The sequence below is a fragment of the Alexandromys fortis genome, unplaced genomic scaffold (assembly GCF_014885135.2).
Source record: "Alexandromys fortis isolate MF-2015 unplaced genomic scaffold, M_Fortis_MF-2015_v1.1 scaffold_181, whole genome shotgun sequence".
NCBI lineage: Eukaryota > Metazoa > Chordata > Mammalia > Rodentia > Cricetidae > Alexandromys > Alexandromys fortis.
The window spans coordinates 3,094,626-3,117,168 of NW_026068069.1; the positions used below are offsets into that span (position 1 = coordinate 3,094,626).

Genomic DNA, 22,543 nt, shown 5'->3' on the forward strand with positions numbered 1-22,543 from the left:
GGGATCAAAGGCATTTTTGACATTTCATAGTATGAGTATAGTCAGGCTAGCCTTTAACACTATATATAGGAAAAGGTCTGGCACTGAACTCCTGATCCTCCTGCCTCCATCTCTAAATGCTGGGATCACAGGTATGCTTAGCTGCACACCATAAACATTTGAAATTAGGTGTCAGGAAATGATTGCCCTTCTAGTATTACACCTGACAGAAATAAATGCTCACCCAAGTGAAATTTCTAGTTTGACCAGTCACACACTACAAAGAATGAACAATTTCTAAACCATTCAGTGTAGCTGTGGGTGAGGAGGAATCTATGCACCTTTAGGTCAAGACAGAGAAAATGCCTAAATTGGGATCCTTTTACGCGAGTGTTACAATTTTTATTTTCTCAAGTATATCTGTCGTTATTATTCGATTTTTCGCATACAAAAGGACATGTGTAAAAGTTACGTTAAGGGGCTAGTGAGTTTCTTCTAATGCCAGTGCTGGGGACAGATCCTTGGAGCTCACTAGTCAGCTAGCCTGGCCAACTACTCGGCAAGCCTCAGACAGTGAGACCCTGCAACAGCTCCTGAGTCAGGACACAGGAGGATAGCCTCCGGCTTCCACAGGCCAGCAAACACACGCCCTAACATTAATATTCAAGAGCCTGAGGCAGGGGAGGTGGGTGGCAAGACCAAGACCAGCTATCATTCATCTCCAGTGTGTGGAGGAAGGAAATCCCGGTGCTTTGGAAGATTTTTAACCTTCCCCAGGTTAAAAAGGTCATCCTACGGTGCAGAGCAAGCTCAGGACCTACTACAGTTCCATTTGGAAACCTCGTCTCAAAGCCAACGACAAAAGAGTGAACATGAGACCTAAACCACGGGTGTCTGGGTTGGCAGAATAGCTGTCTGAGAAAAAGGTAATTTCTAAAGACTAAATGTACAATGGAATCTTCCTAAAACTTCCACAAGGCCATATATGCACAAATGAGGACAGGATGAAAGATGCTTGCTAAAGGAGAAAATTACAGGACTATTCTCATTCTACAATTCTGGAGGATAAAGGGGACACAACTTTTCGCCTGTAGCTGTAATCTAAATTATTCTATAAAAAGTTATTATTTCTAACTATCACAAAACAAGACTTTTTTGTTGTTTTGCAGGGTTTCTCTGTGTAGTCTTGGCTGTCCTGGAATTCCCTTTGTAGACCAGGCTGGCCTTAACTCAGAAATCGCCTGTCCGTGTCCCCCTCCCCCATCCCCAGTGCTGGGATTAAAGGTGCACACCACCAGGTGCAGTAGCACGTAAAAAGAGAATGTTTAAATGGCTGGAAACCAAGTCACTGTGGCCCTACACTCTAGGCTGTTCCTGTTCTAATTCCCAAGGGCTCTTCGGTACAGCCGTAGAGGGCAGCTGCACTCCAAACACTGGCCCATTCACTCACACAACAAATAATGTCAGAGCTCAGAATCCACACAGTCCAGACTTTACGAGAGAGAGAGAGAGAGAGAGAGAGAGAGAGAGAGAGAGAGAGAGAGAGAGAGAGAAGAAATTTATGCCTATAATAGTCTTCATTGCCAGTCAGGCCAACAATCCTATATCAGGCCAACTCCTACACTCAGGAGGCTGAAGCAGTACTGCTCAAGGGCAAGGCCAACTAGAGACAAAGACCAAGTTACCAAAATAAACAAATCTGCTTTCCTAAAACCAAATAGTCCTATTTCCTAATAGGCTCAAGTTTCATGATAACATGAGTTTACTCCAATGTCACTGATCATTTTCAAAACTGTGTGAAGGGGAAAAGGACATGAGCCACAATATTTCTCATGAGGAAACCTAATGAACTTCCCTGCAATTAAAGTAAGTATACTACACAAAATACCCAATAATCCTGTAAGAACAATTCCCACCAGCAAGGGTCTCCTCTGGCGCAGGCAAAGAGTACAAGGCGTTATGCAAGCTACGAGCTGCTAGGGTCACTAGTGGTAAAATAAACCATTATTGACAAATGCGCAGAATCCAGTAAGAAGCAAAGCAATTCAAACAAATCAAAATAGGAAAGGATAAATGAGACTGGAACTGAACTATGGAACATTTCTCTCATCAGTATCAGTTAAGAGATTGGTCCTTACACAAATATCTAAAGCCAGTAACTTCCTCTTCTAAAGTAGTATGTGATATAATTTGTGATATTATACATATATATATAATCTACAAATATTCTCCTCCTTACTTTAAAGCATTCTAGATTACCTATAACACTTAAGACAATATGAATACCATGAAAAAGTTCTATTATAGTGGTTTTTCAATCTGCAGGTTGTGACCCCTTTGAGGTCACCCAAGACCATCAGAAAACACAGATATTTATTTACATTACAATTCATAACAGCAGCAAGATTACAGCTTCATATGAAGCATAAAGAAAATAACTTTATGGTTGGGGTCACAACAGGAGGAACTGTATTAAAGGGCCATAGCATTAGGAAGGCTGAGAACCACTGCTGTACTATATTTGGTGAATAAGGGCAAGAGTCCTTACACATTTATATGCATGCAAGTTGAATCTCGGTGTAGAGAGCTAACTATGTACTAATTATATAAAATCATTTCTCTATCTACTAGTCACATGAGCCAATGGCACAGAAGCATTTCCAAGAGAGCACGAGGAATACTTCAAAGGTGATGATCTAAGTGGTCCTACCAAATTCTAGACTACGGAAGATATGCTGGCCAAGCAGAATGGAAGAGCTCAACGCCACTACATAGCACCCAGTCAATAATGCAATTCACACATGGATGTAAAGACCAGAAATGAAAAGGTAATCTTAAATTACTCTCACATACATGGACAAGCACACACACATGGGTACACCCAGGATGGTCACTGTGGCTTGTTTTCTTGTTTTCAAGGTACGCATCACAAGTCTGAATCAGAAGTCAGGGGAAGAGTTCCCTGACTAAATCAGCGGTGAGCCCAGAGAGCGGGAACCTGGTAAAGGAAAGGTTTCAGAATGGCTTTCACGTTAGTAGTCATCAAGTCAGATATGCATCAATCGGATGAAACACACACTGGGGGGGGGGGGGGGACAGAGCAGGGAGCCAGTCCACCAAGGGAAGAGCCTTACTTAGGTAGAGCAACAAGTCCCAATTTGCTCAAGACCACTTCATGTGTGCTTGCTGTCCTCCTCTAGAGGACTCGGGTTCAATGCCAGCACCCATACACAAGGCAGCTTACAATCATCTACACCCAAGGGACACAACACCCTCTTCTGGTCTCTAAAGGCACCAGGCACTTATGTAGTGCCCAGACACATGCAAACAAAACATTCACACACTAAATAAAAAATAAAAGAGGGGCTGGAGAGATAGCTCAGCAGTTAGGAACACTGACTGTTCTTCCAGAAGACCTGGATTCAATTCCCAGCACCAACATGGCAGCTCACAACTGTCCGTAACTCCAGGACTTAGCGCCCTCCACACAGACATACATATAGGCAAAACACCAATAAAAAAAATTTAATAAGTAATTATGAAAGAAGAATCTCTCCTGAGGGTTGGAAAGATGGCTCAGTAGGTAGGAAGGAGTGCTTGGTGTGCAGAGTTCAGATTCCAGCACACAGACAGCTGCACACACCTGTATCAGTACCCATGGAGGTGGGGCACAAAGGGTGAGGGGTCACTGGGACTTGCTAGCCACCAGCCCAGCTCTAAGTTGAGTCAAACAGAGTCTCAAAAGGAGTAAGAAGGAACAGAGCAGGACTCCTCAAGCCTTAGAACTTTCCCTTTGGTCTCTGCCAGTGCATGCACAGACAAGAGTACCCACATACGCCTGGGGTGCAGTGGTGGCACACGCCTTTAATTCCAGCACTTGAGGGCAGAGACAGGCGGATCTCTGCGAGTTCAAGCCCAGCTTGATCTACAGAGGAGTTCCAGGACAGCCAGGGCTACATAGAGAGACCCTGGGGGAGGGGGCAGGGTGGGAACCTACACACACATCATATAAGGAACGCACACACACAGACATCACCCACACAGCACTTGCCCGGCTGCCCCGCCGTGTACGAGGCTCTGGTTCAAGAGCCAACACAGCAGCAAACTTAAAGTCCTCTTTCCTTTGCTGCCAACGTACTTGTGGGTTAAACCATGGCCTGTGCCCTCTTGCTGCCTTTGTTCCCCTACATTCCACCGACACCAGGCTTCCCCACAACAAAAGCCATTTCTCAGGCACCAAAGACAATAGACAGGCTTTAGGCCTTAACCACGCCCCACCCCATCTAGTTCAATGACAACTCTTTTTCTCTGATATTACAGAGCATCTCCACCGAGTCTCCCCCACCCTCTACCTCACCTCCAGTACCTCAGAACTCTAAATGCCAGCTGACATCTCCACCTCAAAGCCAAACAAGCACCACTAACTTGTCACTACCCAGGCAGGACCCTTCAGAACAGTTCCTTCACTAGCAACCTCTGTCATCCCTGGTTGACACGACCCTATGCACAGTGGTCACCCTAGACTCCTTCCTAAACCCTATGGCCACCCGAATCTCTTAGATCCACCTTCTCCCGTTCCTGACAACCTCAGGTCCAAGGGCTACTTTCCTTACTTCCAAGTGTCCCATGAGTCCTTGTCTTTTTATTGTGCTAACACAACCAGACCCAAGTCACTCTTGTAAGAGGTCCCTCAGAACTAAGATGCAATCCTCCCCATACACCTTAGTTATATGAATTTCTGGTACTCAGGGCAACTGCACCCTATCTTTTTCTATTGAAAAAGGAACTCAATACTTGGACATCACCGCCTCCCCTGACTCCTACTGAGCCTTAGGCGGCAGCCACGTTTCTCTAGAGCACCAGGTGTCGTGGCGCTTATTGCTTACACTAGTGCACTTTACGGTATCACAGTACTGCAATGCTGGCTTCTGGATCCCACTCTAGACCGTATGCAACGTGATAATGGGGACAGTGTCCTGCTCTGTTCCCACCACCTGCTGCAAAGACTTAGCACACGGATCTGTTCCAGTGGGTGCTCAGTACAAAATGGAGCCACATTTCTGTTACAGGGATTAAAGATTTAGAGAGGCATTAATTTCTCTTAAATTATTAAGGCATCAAGTAAAATAGGACAGCAGCTTTGTACAAAGGAGAAAAGAAAGCTTACTAATTTACTTTCACCCATTTCTTAAGAAAAAATATTTATTTTATTTGGGAATAGAGCAATGGCTTAGTGGTTAAGAGCACTGGCTAGTCAGAGCTCAGGCCAGGGTTCCCACCAACACCCACAGAGCAGTTCACAGCAATCTAGTCCCCTAGGTCCTGGAGATACAACGCCCTCTTCTGGCCTCCACAGGCAACAAAAAGGCATGTGGTGCAAAGACATATGTGCAGGCAAAATACAGATACACGTAGAAGCATTTTAAGTTTTAAGTTCTTTAAAAGATGTATGTGTCTGAGTATGAGCACAGAAGTGAGGGTGCGTAGGGAAGCAGGTGTCAGATTCCCAGGAGCGGGAGTCACAGGTGCTTGTAAGGCACCTGAGGTGGGTAGGGGTAGAGCTGAGTCTCTGGAGGAGCAATAAGTCACTTAACCACGGAGCCATCTCTCCAGCGCCATCTTCACCTACTTATAAGCAAAGGACACCCTCAGTATTTCAAACAGCATTTAAATCACTGTACCCTCCTGACAAATCCCAAACTACCAGCACCATGAAAACCACACAGCCGGTAGGTACCACTGCCAAAAGCAGCAACCTGTGGGCCCTGGAAGCCAGCTGTTCTGTAAGATTTCTCATCCAAATGTCAGATGTCAGTGCTCTGGGAGACTGCTTCCTGTCAGGAAACCAGCGGAGTCATAGAGACCACGCCAGTGCGATGAAATGAGAGTGTGCAGAGCAGAGCAGGCTGTTCGACAGGCGGAGCAGTCATCACTGCACCTCCAACCATTCATCTCTAGAACCCCAGACAAAACGACCTCAGAGCCCCATTTCCTACACCAGCAGGGTTATGGCAGAGCTTACACCACAGAATCTGTGGAAAAAGCTTCCAGTCCAGTCTGACCGCAGAACAAAAGGGAAGTGAGCCTTTTGTCCAGCATTACCGGAGACACTAACTAACCCTCCAGTCTGTCCTCTGCCTACAGAACCAGCTGATTAGAGCAGCTGCTCCATCAGCAGCCAAAGTTCCCTGACTCAATCTATAGCAACAGATCTAAATGAAGTGAAAGCATCAGAACAGGACATTTTTAAAAGACCAAGCAAGCGGGTTAGCCAAAGCCTAGCACAAATGACATTAATTCAAACTTGATTCCAGGGTAGACAGAAAGTTTTGCTGTTAGCATCATAAACATAAAATGCCAAGAATTAGAATAAACTTCCAGAAACCTAGCCAAGGCTCCTAGGACCAAATGTTAGTAAAACTGCCATGCCTTTACCCAGTGGCTAATACTTAACCAGCAAATTAGGCAACATGTAACCACCAGTAACCTGATACTGCTTGCCAGAAGGCTCCTGGATGGACATGGCACTCTGGCCCGAGATACTGGCTGGCTTCAGTCAGTACAAAGTTTCTCTTTGGTCACAGCAAACAGGGCCGGTACACAAGTTATCCTGTCACACCTTTAAAATATGCTTACTCATGGCACTGAGCACATTGACCCATGTAAAAAGTGCACCGGAAAAGTGTAATAGAACATTACTAGCCTCCAAATGGATCAAAGACCTCAACATAAAGTCAGCCACACTGAACCTCATAGAAGAGAAAGTGGGAAGTACACTTGAATGCATTGGCACAGGGAACCACTTCCTAAATAGAACCCCAGCAGCACAGACACTGAGAGAAACAATGAATAAATGGGACCTCCTGAAACTGAAAAGCTTCTGTAATGCAAAGGACACAGCCAACAAGACAAAATGGCAGCCTACAGAATGGGAAAAGATCTTTACCAACCCCACATCAGACAGATACACAAGAAATTGGTCATCAAAAGACTAAATAATCCAATAAAAAAAATGGAGTACAGACCTAAACAGAAAACTCTCAACACAGGAATCTAAAATGGCTGAAAGACACTTAAGGAAATGTTCAACATCTTTAGTCATCAGAAAAATGCAAATCAAAACAACTCTGAGATTCCATCTTACATGTGTAAGAATGGCCAAGATCAAAAACACTGATGACAACTTATGCTGGGGAGGTTGTGGGGAAAAGGGAACACTTCTGCATTGCTGGTGGGAGTGCAAGCTGGTGCAGCCACTTTGGATGTCAGTGTGGCGATTTCTCAGAAAATTAGGAAACAACCTTCCTCAAGACCCAGTAATACCACTTTTGGGTATATATCCAAAGGATGCTCAATCATACCACAAGGACATGTGCTCAACTATGTTTATAGCAGCATTGTTTGTCTTAGCCAGAACCTGGAAACAACTTAAATGCCCCTTGATCGGAGAATGGATAAGGAAAATGTGGTACATTTACACAACAGAGCACTACACAGCAGAAAAAAATAACATTTTGAAATTTTCAGGCAAGTGGATGGAGGTAGAAAACATCATTTTGAGTGAGGTAACCCAGACTCAGAAAGACAGTTATCACATGTACTCACTCATAAGTGGGTTTTAAACATAAAGCAAAGAAAACCAGCCCACAAGCCGGGCGGTGGTGGCGCACGCCTTTAATCCCAGCACTCGGGAGGCAGAGGCAGGCGGATCTCTGTGAGTTCAAGGCCAGCCTGGTCTACAGAGCTAGTTCCAGGACAGGCTCCAAAGCCACAGAGAANAGAGAGAGAGAGAGAGAGAGAGAGAGAGAGAGAGAGAGAGAGAGAACCAGCCCACAAATCACAATCCCAGAAGAGAACCTAGACAACAATGAGGACACTAAGAGAGACATACATAGATCTAATCTACATGGGAAGTAGAAAAAGACAAGATCTCCTGAGTAAATCGGGAGCATGGGGACCATGGGAGAGGGTTGAAGAGAAGGGGAGAGGAAGGGAGGGGAACAGAAAAATGTGGAGTTCAATAAAATCAATTAAAAAAACTTAAATAAAAAAATTACTTGCCTATATCATAAACTTCCTTTCTGTCACACACAATTATTCAGAACTCTTCTCCACCTCTTGACACGCTTTACTGAGGTGGGGTCAGGGGTAAATCAGACAACAACTTGAGTCTTTTCTGGGGAGCAAACTCAGGAAGAACTAAGTGCCTTTACCTGCTGAGCCATGTCACTGGCCGTGGTTTGTTATCCTGGTACACGTTCTCACTCTGCAACACAACCCATCCTTGAACTCAAGTGATCCTCCTGCCTCTCAACCTAAGTACCAGGATCACAAGTATGAATCACTTGGGTTCTCAGACTCTTAATTCTAGGAGACAGATGGGTGGTTTAAATTTCCTGCTTGGTGTTCATCTGTTTTTTCATTTCTCTTGTATAGTTTTTAATTTTATTCTCTTGTATAGTTTTTACTGTATGTGTGTATGCTCACAGATGCTCGTGTACCATTGCCAGAAGTGGAGGCCAGAAGCCAGCTCAGGGGCTGGGCCTCTCCTTCTGCCGTGGATGGAACTAAGGTCAGACTTTGGCAGCAAGCCCTTTTACTTTTTGAGCCCTCTAGTCAACCCTGACAACATTTTTAAGTCCCCAAAGATAATAGCCAAAGCATAGTCTCCTTATCATAGAATACTAAAAGAGAGGGGTACACTGGTTTGTGGCCATCTTTGGAGCCTAGAAATAGACACCTGTCACCAGCTAATAACTGGGCTCATTCTTACCGTGTGCGCACGGTAGACCTTTAACTCGGGTATTGTAGGGAGTTACAGGACATATCAGAGGTAATATTTAGGCAAATGAAAGAGTACACCAAACCAGTGACTTCAAAGGAGAAGGACAACATAGTTAATTGTGCTTCATCTTCCATCCTGTTTACTTCCTTGAAACCGAGTACTCCAAAAGACTGCATTATACCCTAAATTATACCAACAATTCCAATAGGTATCTTTCTATCTTTCTTTGCAAACAAAGGAAAGAAAGGTTTGGACAGCCTAATTACTTAGGGCTGTTCCCTGGACTTTCACATCCTTTTGAAAGGTTTAGCCATCAAAGCCCATGTGTTAAAGACCTGTCCCAGGTGTACTGAAGTAATGGCTGTATGGGAGCCTAGACTAGCTTGCCTGAGGCCGTGGGTAGGGAAGCAGTTACCAGATTCCAGGAGCACAAAAATGTTCATGAATGCTTCTGGAATTTGGTTTGGTTTGGCAAGAGGGTGTTCGGGTTTTTGATTTGAGAGACTTTTTGAGACAAGTCTCTGTCAATAACTCAGGCTGACATCACACTTGCATCCTTCCGGTCTCAGCTTTCCAAGGGCAGCATGTCAGGTGCCCACAACACCTGGACCCAATTCTTGAGTAAGACACTGCTATACATTAAGAAACCAAAAGATGATTTTTTTAAGACCACACTACAACTGCTTCCTTAATATATGTTTGCACAAATGGTAATTACTCCATAAACACTGGCTCAAAATAAAAGTGTACATATGGGCTGGAGAGATGGCTCAGTGGTTAAGAGCACTGACTGCTCTTCCAGAGGTCCTGAGTTCAATTCACAGCAACCATATTATAGCTCACAGCCATCTATAATGAGATATGGTGCCCTCTTCTGGCATACAGGCAGACGTGGAGGCCGAATGTTGTATCCATAATAAATAAATCCTTAAAAAAAAAATCTGGGTGGTGGTGGCACACACCCTTAATCCCAGCAGAGGCAGGCAGATCTCTGTGAGTTCGAGGCCAGCCTGGTCTACAAGAGCTAGTTCCAGGACAGGCTCCAAAAGCTACAGAGAAACCCTGTCTTAAAAAAAAAAAAATTCACTTATTTTTAAACAAGTTCAAGAACCAAACGGACTCAAGCCAACAATAAAAACAATCCTTCCTTTTCATCTTCCAAATTACACTTCCTTTATTGTTCGAAGGTAACTCATTTAAAGGACGATGGGTTACTCTAATACTATCCCTCTCACTGGACACCAATAAAGACAGCCTGTATTGGGCATGGTGGCACAAGCCTTTAATCTCAGCGTTTGGAAGGCTAAGGCCAGTCAGTCTGAGGCCAGTCCCTTCTACATAGAGTTCCAGGTCAGCCAAGGTGACACAGTGAGGCCTGATCTCAAAGGGAAAATCGTGGGCTGGTGGGATGGCTCAGAAGGATGCAGGAGCTTGTTAGGAAGCCTGGCTGCCCAGAGTGGATCCTCAAAAGTCCACGGAAAGGTAGACGGGGTACCAGGGCCCACAGAATTGTCCTCTGACCCCCTTACACTAGCCCTAGGATGTACACCCATAATCCCCACCCACAAATTAAAAATAATAATCAGGATGCGTGTGATCATGCAAACCTTTTGATCCCAGCATTTGGGAAGCAGAGGTATGTACATCTCTGTAAGTTCAGTCAGTCAGACTGTTTGTTATACACAGTGAGTTCCCAGCCAGCCAAGGCTATATAGTGAGAGAGATCCTATCTCAAAAACAAAACAAAATTAAATTAATGCCATTATTGAGCTACACAGGACACGACAAAGTCCAAATAAAAGGACACTACCACTGGAGTGTTGGAGTGGAGAACTGTGATGTCAGAAATGACCTGGTCCTGACCTTTGAAGTCTATGTACTGTGACACAAATCTAAAAGGACATATACCCAAGACACCTCGAAAGGTCCTTTCCAATTGTCATCTTTTAGACTGGCATGTCTTGACTTTCCCATGTCTTTGCTGCTCAACTTTAGTCTCCTTTCACTGTTTATCACCTAAATTATACCATATGTTCTAAGATACAGAAATAATCCTATGCTGTTTTCATTTTTTAATCCTGCTAAAGCCAACATGTGACTGGTCCATAACATTTACAACTACAGTCCACCGGGTGGCAGTATTACTACTGTGTAGCAAACCTCCAATGGTATCCTCTGGAAAGATTATCAGAGCCCCAGCATCAAAATGCCTCAGACCACACAAGACAATTTTTGTTTATTTGCTGTGTGATCTCTCCCACTGCACCCTAAAATTAGAAAATTAGTTTTTTTTTAATCTGTGACCTCAATACACTAAACAGTAACTGGTACATACCAGATGTTTGATCTATGTAACACTTTACCATCTCTGAAATTGAGAATGGGTCCAAGGCACAGGCTGGCCCTGATTTTGTTTTTCTTTCTAGTGATGCACTAATAATCGCCAAGTTTTTTTCTTTTCTTTGCAATGTGCACTGGTGCTTTGCCTGCATGTATGTCTATGTGAGGGTGTGGGATTCCCCAGGAACTGGACTTACAGACAGCTGTGAGCTGCCATGTGGGGGCTGGGAACCCAGGTCCTCTAGAAGAGTAGTCAGTGCTCTAACCATCTCTCCAGCCCCACAGTCGTCAAGTTTTACAAGCACTGACATCTAAACTTTGAAGAAATGCAGTAAGGAAATATCAGAAGAAGGTGAGGAGCACCTTTAACCCCAGCACTAAGGCAAGGGAAGGCTAGCCAGGACTACATAGTTGAGTCCTGTCTTTAAAAAAAAAAAAAAAAAGGAAGATAAAGAGAAAACAGTATCAGTGAATGAATGTTTATTTCAAAAGATGACCAAGTGTTGGTAAATCCAAGGCACAGAAATTAAAGGTTGTGGCTGCCAGGACAGGCACTGGGCCTTAGCGCCAACACTGAAGAAGGCAAGGTGGAACTGCTTAAGTTCAAGAGTAGAAGAGTTTCAGCAACTGAAAACCGGTCTCAAAAAAGAGGTGGGAAAGGGTTGGAGGGTACAAAAGAGCTCTGGGCATAGTAGGCATGCCTTTAATTCCAGCTAGAAGGCAGAGGCAGGTGGAACACTATGATTTGATGACCAGCCTGGTCTACAGAGAACTCCAGGCCATCCAGTGCTACACACTGAGATACAGTGTCCAAAAAACAATCAGGGCTGGAGAGATGGCTCAGAGGTTGGAAGCAGCTAACTTCTAGGAAGGGTGGATACCCTTCGGGTGGACTCAAGTTCCATTCCCGGCACCCACGTGGTGGCTTATTTAAGTCAGTTACTCTAGTTCCAGAGGATCCAACACCCTCTTCTGGTCTCTACCAGGAATACACGTGGTGCAGACACACGAGGGCAAAACACCCATACACTTAAAATAATGAGAGAGGCAGGAAAGACATGCTGTAATAGATGGGCAAGCCCAAGAGCTGCAGGCCAGCCTGGAGAACAGAGAACCGTCTTGTATCGGAAAAAACTAAATGTTCATTTTAAACCGGCCTATACACTGTTTTACTGTTACCACACACGCTTTTACAAGTCATTTTTAAATATCTGATAAGGTGCACGCTCCCAAAGAAAAGTAATGAGTCAGGGAAATGAGAGATACATACAGAAAGATATCCCGGGGCAAACGGTCAAAGTCTGAATCAGACACCTCCCAAACAAATCTGCTGGCGGTGGCAAAAGGATCGTAAATTCCAGACTGAAATGCAGCAAATCTGTAACGTGACGCCAGCACTTGTTGCATACAACTGAGTCACACATTTTACCCATCAGAAAATCAAGGCCAGGACAACAAAGATGTACCCGGGTCTGAAAACTCAGTCCCCATCGGGATTACAAGCTCTTCCTCACTCAAACACATTTTCCGTGGCACAGGGACTGCACCACAGGCGGCAGGTATGCGGGGTGTGGGTCCGCAGTACCGTCTCTAGGAAAAGCATTATTCTACAGGAGGACTGAAGCAGGGAAGACAGCGCTACCGCTGGCGGGATGGGCGATTCGCGAGTCAGAGGCTTGACGGTGGTGGCCTACGGAAAGCCCAGTTAAAGGAATCTGGGGCGCAGAGTACCCAGGACCCGGGCGCCACCAGAGGACATCCTACCGCAAAGCAAACTCTCCAGCTTGGAAACCCAGCTAGCCCTAGGCCAAAGACGTGCAGCTCAGTCCCCGCCCTTCCCGCGTCGTGAAGGCCGGGCGCAGAGAGCTGGCAAAATGTCACAGGGCCGAGACTGAGCGCGCCAAAGCAAGACCCACCCCCGGGAGCCGCGGATGCTCAGAGCCCGTCCCTCCCCTTCCTCCGCCCGCCTAGAACTCATTCATTCTTCTGGCGATTGGCGAGTCCACCCGGCCCAGCCGCCCTAGTCCAGCAAACCCACCAGATGCTTTGTCTCCCACCCGCCGGAAACCGGGGCGCGCACTCGAGCGCGCGCAGTGGCATCAGCTCCCCGCACCCGGGGCCTGCAGATGGGGGGGGATATGGGGTCCCGGGGTCAAGTCCCAGGCCCCGCATTGAACCCAACCACCTAGAAATTATCGCCACGACCCCACCGTCTCCGCAACTCGAGTACCTCTCCATGACACCCCCGTTCAACTCTAAATCACTAGATCCCCCTCCTCTGCTTTCAAGACACGAGGGCCCTGTCCCCTTCGGAAGGACGAGGCACCCGGCCTGTGCTGTCCCTCCCCCGGAGCCCGGCTCCCGATGGCGTCCCGGGAGCCTCGCGGCGTTGACGATCGAGCCCGTACTCACTTGAGCAGCAGCTGGTCGTGCTCGGCCTTGAACTTGCCCAGCTCGATCTGGAGCTTGGCGCGCTCTCGGGCCGTGTCGTCGAGGGCGCGGCGCGCGTCGGCCAGCTCCGTCTCGTAGAGAGCCTTGAGCCCGGTGAGCTCCCGGCCGCGCACCTCCTCGCGCTCGGTCACCTGCAGCTGCAGCGCGCTGTTCTCCGTCTCCAGGCTGCGCACCTTGTCGATGTACACCGCCAGGCGGTCGTTGAGCTCGCGCAGCTCCTCTTTCTCCTGCAGCCGCGACATGCGCGTGGGGCTGAGCGGCGTGGAGGGGGCGCTGACGCGGCTGCCCGCCCGCTGCTGCACGGGGGTCGCGGTCGCCATGGCGGGGCGGCGGGATCGAAGGTACAAACCGCAGGCCGGGGACCGAGGGCAGCTGGGATGGCGGCGGCTACCGCACAAAGAGCGAAGCGGGAGGGCCGCGGAGAGGGCGATCGCCGGCGAGACGCTCTTTGTAAGCGCACACGCACACTCGCCGACGCGCGCGGGAAGAGGCCGGGGCAGCCCGGAGGCCGAGAGGGTGCACGCCGCGGACGCGAGTCTCCCGCCCGCTGCACTTTGTTTCCTCTCGAGCTGCTCCGAGCGGCGGGCGGGCCTGGGAGGAGGGCGGCGAGAGGCGGGCAGGAGGCGAGGCGCGGGGGGCGGAGGTGGCACGGGCCGCGCTCCGCAACATGGCGGAGCCCCCCACGTGACCGCCGCCGGCCAATGGCGAGCGGGCGGCGCGCCCCTGCGACTCGCGGAGGGGGCCCGGCCTGGAAATTCAAAATCTGACCCCGGGGCAACCGTCGGCCTCGCTCTCGGGCTTGGGCGTGGCGGGGAGGGGCGCCCCGAACTGCTCGTTCCTCAGCCGGGAGCCCAGAGCCCGCCGGAGCTCGTGCTCTCCCCCTGGGGACCCCTGGAAGGGCCGGGCCTGCAAATGGCGGGAAAGAGCCCGAGGTTTCCGGGACGGATCCGCGCCGCCTCCTGCTGCTGACCGTTCAGGGAAATTCAAATGTAAACGAGTCCGGCCGCGGGCGCCGCGACCTCCACCCGGAGGCCTGACCTAAATGGGTGCCTGCGGGCCCCAGCTCGGCTTGTCGGTCCCCAGTGCCAGCCTCTCTTGGATGGGAAACGGTTCGCGGCAGCACCTAGCTGTGCTGAAGCCGACAGCTTGTTAATCACGGGATAAAGCGACATTGCTTCTGAAATCAGCATTTGCTAGCAATGATTTGCGGCCCCGGATCCGTTTCTTGGTGTACGGTTTTGTCAAATCAGAAACAGCCCACGAATGGTCGTCTTAACACGACTAATAGGATAAGCTGTTGTGGTTCATTAGATTAAGATTAATAAAAAGTCTGGGCTTGTGAAAATTGAAATAAATTTTGTTTTGTTTTAAAAAGTTACTCCATAACAGAATTGGCCGCTAGATTTGTTTTGATTTTGGGACAATGTCCCCGTGGCAAATCTAGGATTTGTGGCAATCTGGCCTCCGGAGTGCTGGGTTTACTGGTAAGAGCTACCACCCTGAGGTCATTTTCGAAGTTTTTTCAGACCTCCTGTGGAAAGTGATAGCAACCGTGCACTGCTTTGGACAACCTGTGCCTCTATGGATAGAATCTCTCAGACTCAGACTGCAGGTTTGCAGTAGATACGTTGTATTTTGTGTGTGAGTTCAAAGGGGTCACAGGAGACCAGACACACCGTGTCTTTCCACGGTGGATTCCCGGGATGGAAGGGAACTAAGGCATGGCAACAAATACCTTTACCAGCTAGCTGATCCGTCCTGCCCACCCCAGAAAGGTGTGTCATTATGAGGCTATTATACCACTATTTCCTCTTGGGAAAATGAAAGGATTCCAAGTTTCCAGAGAAGATGTGTAAAGATTAAGTAAATTATATGAAATGTGTTGAAACACTGTATCACAGATAGTAGCTCATGCTAATTGTTATTCAATTTCTGCAATCAAAGCAATGAAAAAAAATTAGTTTAGATTTAGAGTCGCCCATTTTTTTGGCCGCATATTTTTGCTAAATGTACACTTGCTTTATTTTTTTCCACACCTAACTACTGGGTGTGTGTCCTACCCTGGTTCTTTCCTGTCCTCCTCATCCAAATGTTTCCTGAAATCCCATCACCTCCAGAGTTTTAGAACTAAAAATTGCTTTAAGTGTGATGAGAATACTTCTATGTTAAATATTCAAATATAGTGCGTTGTTTATCCTATAAAACTTGTCAGGGCACACATCTAATTATTGGTTGTTTTATATATACCCCACCAAGTTCCAGCATGCCACGCCTTTGTTTTCCTCTTCTATAGTCAACTGGAATGGCCACTACTACTTATAGAGAGCTTACATGGCTTCTGCCCAACTTCCTGTGTATCATTTGGATCTGGGATGGAAACTGTGGGATACCCAAGAGATCTGGGAAGAGATGGGATGGCAAGGTAGAGGAAGTGGGGAGAGAGGGATACTAGCACACCCACTTTTGTCCCAGGAGAGGAGAATGGCATCTGGCAGATAGCTGAGTGTACAGTCTGTGCAAACAGGACAGCTCGGACAGAGGCATAAAACTGAGGAAGGAGAAAAAGGAATTGCTAACGGCTACTCTTCGATATGTGCTTACTGAGTGGATGAACGTAGAAATAACTGAACACATGGTCTTCTGTAGAGCTCAGATGCTTCATATTTGCTTTGCAAAATACTTTTTTCCAGTTGTAAAAGTATAAGAATAAATTGTGTTTCAAGAGGTTGAGATGCAGGATCTCTTCCAATTCTGATTGTGATTTTTGTATGTTAAAAAAAGGTCCAGAAGATATAAAGCACAGTACACTGACCATCTTTGACTAGGATTGTCCTCGTGGCCCGGCCTCTGTAAGTTTATGTAATACTCCAAGTTGCTTTCCACATCCACTGGTTAAATCTCTACATTTGGCAATAGGATTAATGGAGTTAATTTCTTTTGACTCCAGCTTCATCTCGTTTGGTTGGTTTGATTTTCTTTGGTTATTTGCAAGACAGGCTTTTTCCAGGTAACCCAGGATGTCCTGGATCTCACTCTATAGACCAAGCTGGCACCACACTTAAGAGATCTGCCTCCCTCTGCCCCCCAAGTACTGGAATTAAAGCAGTGTCACACCGCCCAATTTATAGTTTTATTTTACTTCTGGCTTGCTTAGGGTTTTTTTTCTTTTAGTGAATTGCACTCTTACTCAGCCATGAGTCACATGACAAACTGTGATCATAATGCTCTAACAGTGGAATCATTGTAAACATTTTAAAGCATTTTTAAATCAATGTTTATGTATCTGTTCTTTAAATGTTTGTTTAATCTTAAAAGGGTTGCCCCTCCACCTTGCATCTCAGCCTTGAGTGTGACTTAAAAATAGCAGTGTTTTATTGGTTATTGGTGTCGGGAGTGTGAGGTTTGCAGATAATTTGGCTGCTTCTAATCTGATTGGAACTGGCCCAGCTCAAAGCCTTAGGAGCTTTCCTTCTTCAGGATCAACCTTAGGTAGGTCACTCCTTTTACCTTGAGGTGTATGTATGGCTTACCCAGCAGCTGCTAAGTTTACTAGCTTAATTCTTCTACTACGGAAATGAGACTCTTCTCCCTGAAGCACTGTGGCCAACTAATGGTTACTGAAGAGGAAGGAATCACTTTTCTTCAATGGGCACTGATAAGTTGCCTATGCTCCACTAAGTAACACCCAACACACACACACACACTCATGCCAGCAACCCTTATTAAACTCAGTGGGTCACCAAAACGAAAGGAAGAAAAGATGTGAAAATAAGAGTGATGTCGAGTGTGGTATCACAGCCTTCGATGCCAGCTCTGGGGGCAGAAGCAGGCTGTGTGAGGCCTGCCTGGCCCACACAATGAGATCCAGTACAGCCAGGGCTACACGGAAAGTCCTGGTCTCAAAAATAAAAAGAGGAGGGAGACTTGTTAGCAAAACGAAACAGTTCAGAAGGAGTGGGAGGTGGTTATAGAGGTAATGAGGATGAAAATCATCAAATATATACATGTCTGTTATCTTAAGGATGGACCAGTGAGATTAGTCAGCAGGAAAAGCATTTGTTGGCACAACTGATGACCTGAGTTCGATCCCCAGGATTCAGCTGGTGAAAGGAGAGAACAGACCCCTCAAGTTGTCCCCTAACCACATCCATACACACACACACATCAATATAATTGTCAAGGAGTTATAAAGACTTCCTAATACAACTTCCCACAGTTTGACCTACTCACAGTTCCTGAAGGCTCTGCGTTTGAGATCAATCTGAAAAGATAGGCAGCCTCCTTTCCAGTCCTGCAACTGAGTTCAGGAAAGCAAAGGGGGAAATGCATGATAAAATAAAAGGATGCGGTTTCAGCAGGAGAGCAATGAGTCCCACTCTTTTGTCTCATCTTTACTTTGTCCTCCTTCCTGAGATTGCAGACGGGGCTATGGTTTCCAGAAAGAGTCTGGCTGAAGCAGTCCCCTCCACCAGAATCCTTCCACACCTAATAAAAACTCCAGCTGGGTAAAGGACAACTGGAAGCCAGGCATCCTGTGAGACCCCAGCTATATATATATATATATCCTGTGAGACCCTAGTCATACTTGCGGGCTGAGGCGGAGGTAGGTTGGAGACACAAACAGTCAGTAAAGGTGATTTGTGGCTTCCGGAAGAGTCCCCCATTCCCTCCATGTCAGAGCAGCAGATCAGACTCCAACAGCAGCCTTGCTGGAACTCTGGTGGTCAGCAGCATCCAAAAGACAGCAGAGGCAGCATTCACGCAGCATGAGCGTGAGCATGTTAGCTGAGCCTGCGGCTAGCTAGCAGAACACTTTCCTGTTGCTCATCCCCAGCACAAAACCCCAAGGCAGCAAGCAATAAAAGGTAAGCGTAACAGCACAGTAACCTGTGATGGTTAGTTGGGCCGGGCTAAGATACCTTAATAGTCAAACTTCATTCTAGATGCTTCTGGAAGGTGTCTGGGTGACATTTAATTTCATTCAGTAGTCTTTGAGTGCATGGGTCTCGTTCAGATACTGGGAGGCTAAACTAGAGCAGGACTCTCCTCTGAGGAAGGAAAGAGATTGCGAGCCAACTTCCAGCCTGAGCATCAGCTCTTCCTGCTCTCCAGCTTTCCACCTGTGCTTGTCGGTCTTGAGCAAATTGCTGAAAATACATCTGCCGTATATAAATATACCTCCTGTCTGTCTGGGAGACTTTTAGGGAAACTGGACTAATGCACCTCCTTTACCTTTCCAAAGGGTGTGAAGGAGCTAAGAAATCCTGCAGCTTGGAGTTAGGGGCTGAGACAGGAAAGGTTTGGACATCTGTTGAACATACGCACGCAGTGGTATAACACTCTGTGTACACTATGGTAATCTACATACCAGCCAGGAAACACTGGGGGTAGGTGTTCCCCACTTCGAAGCTCTCATGTAAATCATCGAGGCCTCCAAGTGCCAGGTACTAAAGAGCCATGCACAAAGTAATGTAGGACACATTGTAGGGCTGGGCAGGGCTCTGTGTGGGAGGAGGAAGCACAAAAGACATCCATGAGCTGGCTTCTAAGAATGTCACCCTCTAGGGACTGGCAAATGGATTCTACCTTGTAGGGGCATGAAAATGACAACCCACAGCCTCCAGGGGAAATTGAGGGAACTCTCATGTGGCACCCCTAATCTCCATATGTTGTGCTTTTTGTTTTAAACCATGCCACATGGGAGTACTTCAGGAAGTGGTGAGGGATGTACGTTTCAGTCACTGGGCTGGCCTTTGCCAGTCAATAAGAATGGAAAATTGAGGAAATTTTTTTTTAATTTATTAAAGATTTCAGTCTCTTCCCCGACACCGCCTCCCCTTTCCCTCCCCCTCCCCCAATCAAGTCTCCCTCCCTCATCAGCCCAAAGAGCAATCAGGGTTCTCTGCCCTGTGGGAAGTCCAAGGACCACCCTCCTCCATCCAGGTCTAGTAAGGTGAGCATCCAAACTGCCTAGGCTCCCACAAAGCCAATACGTGCAGTAGGATCAAAAACCCATTGCCATTGTTCTTGAGGTCTCAGTAGTCCTCATTGTCCGCTATGTTCAGCGAGACCGGTTTTAACCCAGGCTTTTTCAGACCCAGGCCAGCTGGCCTTGGTGAGTTCCCGATAGAACATCCCCATTGTCTCAGTGTGTGGGTGCACCCCTCGCGGTCCTGAGTTCCTTGCTCGTGCTCTCTCTCCTTCTGCTCCTGATTTGGACCTTGAGATTTCAGTCCGGTGCTCCAATGTGGGTCTCTGTCTCTGTCTCCTTTCATCGCCTGATGAAGGTTAATATTCAGGAGGATGCCTATATGTTTTTCTTTGGGTTCTCCTTCTTATTTAGCTTCTCTAAGAACCCGAATTATAGGCTCAATGTCCTTTATTTATGGCTAGAAACCAAATATGAGTGAGTACATCCCATGTTCCTCTTTTTGGGTCTGGCTTACCTCACTCAGGATAGTGTTTTCTATTTCCATCCATTTGCCTGCAAACTTCAAGAAGTCCTTGTTTTTTACTGCTGAGTAGTACTCTAATATGTATATATTCCATACTTTCTTCATCCATTCTTCAATTGAAGGGCATCTAGGTTGTTTCCAGGTTCTGGCTATTACAAACAATGCTGCTATGAACATAGTAGAGCATATACTTTTGTTGTATGATAAGGCCTCTCTTGGGTATATTCCCAAGAGTGGTATTGCTGGGTCCATGGGTAGGTTGATCCCGAATTTCCTGAGAAACCTCCACACTGCTTTCCAGAGTGGTTGCACAAGTTTGCATTCCCACCAGCAATGGATGAGTGTACCCCTTTCTCCACAACCTCTCCAGCAAAGGTTATCATTGGTGTTTTTGATTTTAGCCATTCTGACAGGTGTAAGATGGTATCTTAAAGTTGTCTTGATTTGCATTTCCCTGATCGCTAAGAAGGAAATTATTATTAAAACAAGTAAGTTGGTTAATATGGCACAAACATAATAGTAATGTCTTGTCTAAAACAAAATAGGAAATTAAGCGAGAAATGTTCTTGCGTACCTACTGTGTGTACAGCACTGCTCTGTATATTTGAAAAGAGATTTATAAGGACTGGAGAGATGGTTCAACAGTTGAGAGCACTTTATACTCTTGCAGAGGACCCAGGTTCTATCCCCAGCAATGATCTGGCTTTCTGTAACTGCAGTTCTGGGTCTGATACCGTCTTCTGGCCTTCATGAATACTTTACAAACACTGGAATGATGTGCTTACATACATGCAGGCAAAATACTCATATAAAAAGAAATAAATCAGCTGGGCGGTGGTGGTGCACCCCTTTAATCTCAGGAAGCAGAGGCAGGCGGATCTCTATGAGTTAGAGGCCAGCCTGGTCTACAAGAGCTAGTTCCAGGACAGGCTCCAAAGCCACAGAGAAACCCTTTCTTGATAGATAGATAGATAGATAGATAGATAGATAGATAGATAGATAGATAGATAGAAAGAAATCTTGGGAGCTGGAGAGATGGCACAATGGTTGAGGGCACTGGCTGCTCTTCCAGAGGTTCTGAGTTCAGTTCCCAGTAACCACATGACGGCTCACAGCCATCTATAATGGGATCTGATGTCCTCTTCTGGCAAGCAGAGAAACATGTAGAGTACTCACATCAAACCCAATGCATAAATAAACTAAAAAAGAAGGGAAGGAAGGAAAGAGACGCCGGTGATGGTGGTGGTGGTGGTGGTGGTGGTGGTGGTGGTGGTGGTGGTGGTGGTGGTGGTGGTGGCGGCGGCGGCGGCGCACACCTTCAATCCCAACACTCGGGAGGCAGAGGCAGGCAGATCTCTCTGAGTTTTGAGGCCAACCTGGTCTATAGAGTGAGTTCCAGGACAGGCTCCAAAGGCTACACAGAAAAACCCTGTCTCAAAAAAAAAGAAAGAAAGAAAAGAAATCTTAAAAGAGAGAGGGGAGGGCTGGAGAGAGACGGCTCAGCTGTTAAGAGAACTGGCTGCTCTTCCAGAGGACCTGGGTTCAATTCCCAGTAACCACATGGCAGCTCACAATGAGACACATATGGAGAACACGGATGAGACACAGCTGTGGAGAACACAGGGGTGTGAGACTAAGTGCTGAGCCTCAGCTCCCTAGGATCCTGAGTTGCATACAGAACTGTCAAGGATTGGATCAGGAATAAAATGATCAGACGAGGTACCATGACAGCTGGGACTACAGCAACATCCCATCACCTCCGCATTTGCTGGGGAAAAGCCCCTCCCTGTGTTAACTCCTGTACAGAAGTCCAGAGATGGGGAAAAGCACCCCACCCCGTGTTAGCCCCTGCACAGAGGTCCAGAGCTGGGGAAAAGCCCCTCCCTGTTAACCCCTGCACAGCGGTCCAGAGCTGGGGAAAAGCCCCTCCCTGTGTTAACCCCTGCACAGCGGTCCAGAAGTGTGTAGTCACTTATAAGAAATAGGTTGCACTTCTCTAATCTAACACTTTGTTTCCTTCATTTACTATACTTCCTTTAAGGGATTTCAGTTGGTTGGTGGTAAAATGAAGGATGGAGAAATGAAATCTCAATTGTCATAGGAAAAAGGGAAGTCACCAAAGTACAGGAGTCCAACATTTCTATTTCTTTTTTTAAAATGTTTTTGTTCTTTGGAATTATAATTACATCATCATTTACCCTTTTTCCTTCTTCCAGCCTCTCCCACACACTACTCCTCCTTTGCTCGCAAATTCATGGCCTCTTTTTATTTCATTATTAAACATATACACATATATCTACACACACACATATGACTAAATACATGAACACAACCTGCTCAGTTCATATAATGTCACCTATACATATATGATCTCAGGACTGACAACTTGCTGTTGGATAACCAATTGGGAGGGCTCTTCCTCCAGGAGGACCATTTCTCCCATTCCCCAGTTGCCTATAATTCTTTGTCTAGGGTTAAGGCCCTTGCATGTTATCATGTTTATTGGCATCAGGCCGATTCAAGTCTTCTTTAG

The 22,543-nt window shown here is 46.7% G+C and overlaps 2 protein-coding genes across 2 annotated transcripts in view; both read right to left on the reverse strand.

Annotated features, from left to right (window-relative positions):
• The window catches only part of Lmnb1 (lamin B1), a 42,605-nt gene extending 28,453 nt beyond the window's left edge, over positions 1 to 14,152 (reverse strand). The window contains exon 1 of the mRNA XM_050120905.1: positions 13,517 to 14,152. Within this exon, the coding sequence (XP_049976862.1) occupies positions 13,517 to 13,875 (359 nt within the window). The 5' untranslated portion in view covers positions 13,876 to 14,152. The remainder of the gene's footprint in view (positions 1 to 13,516) is intronic.
• The window catches only part of Spmip10 (sperm microtubule inner protein 10), a 497,054-nt gene that overhangs the window by 381,355 nt on the left and 93,156 nt on the right, over positions 1 to 22,543 (reverse strand). The window lies entirely within an intron of this gene.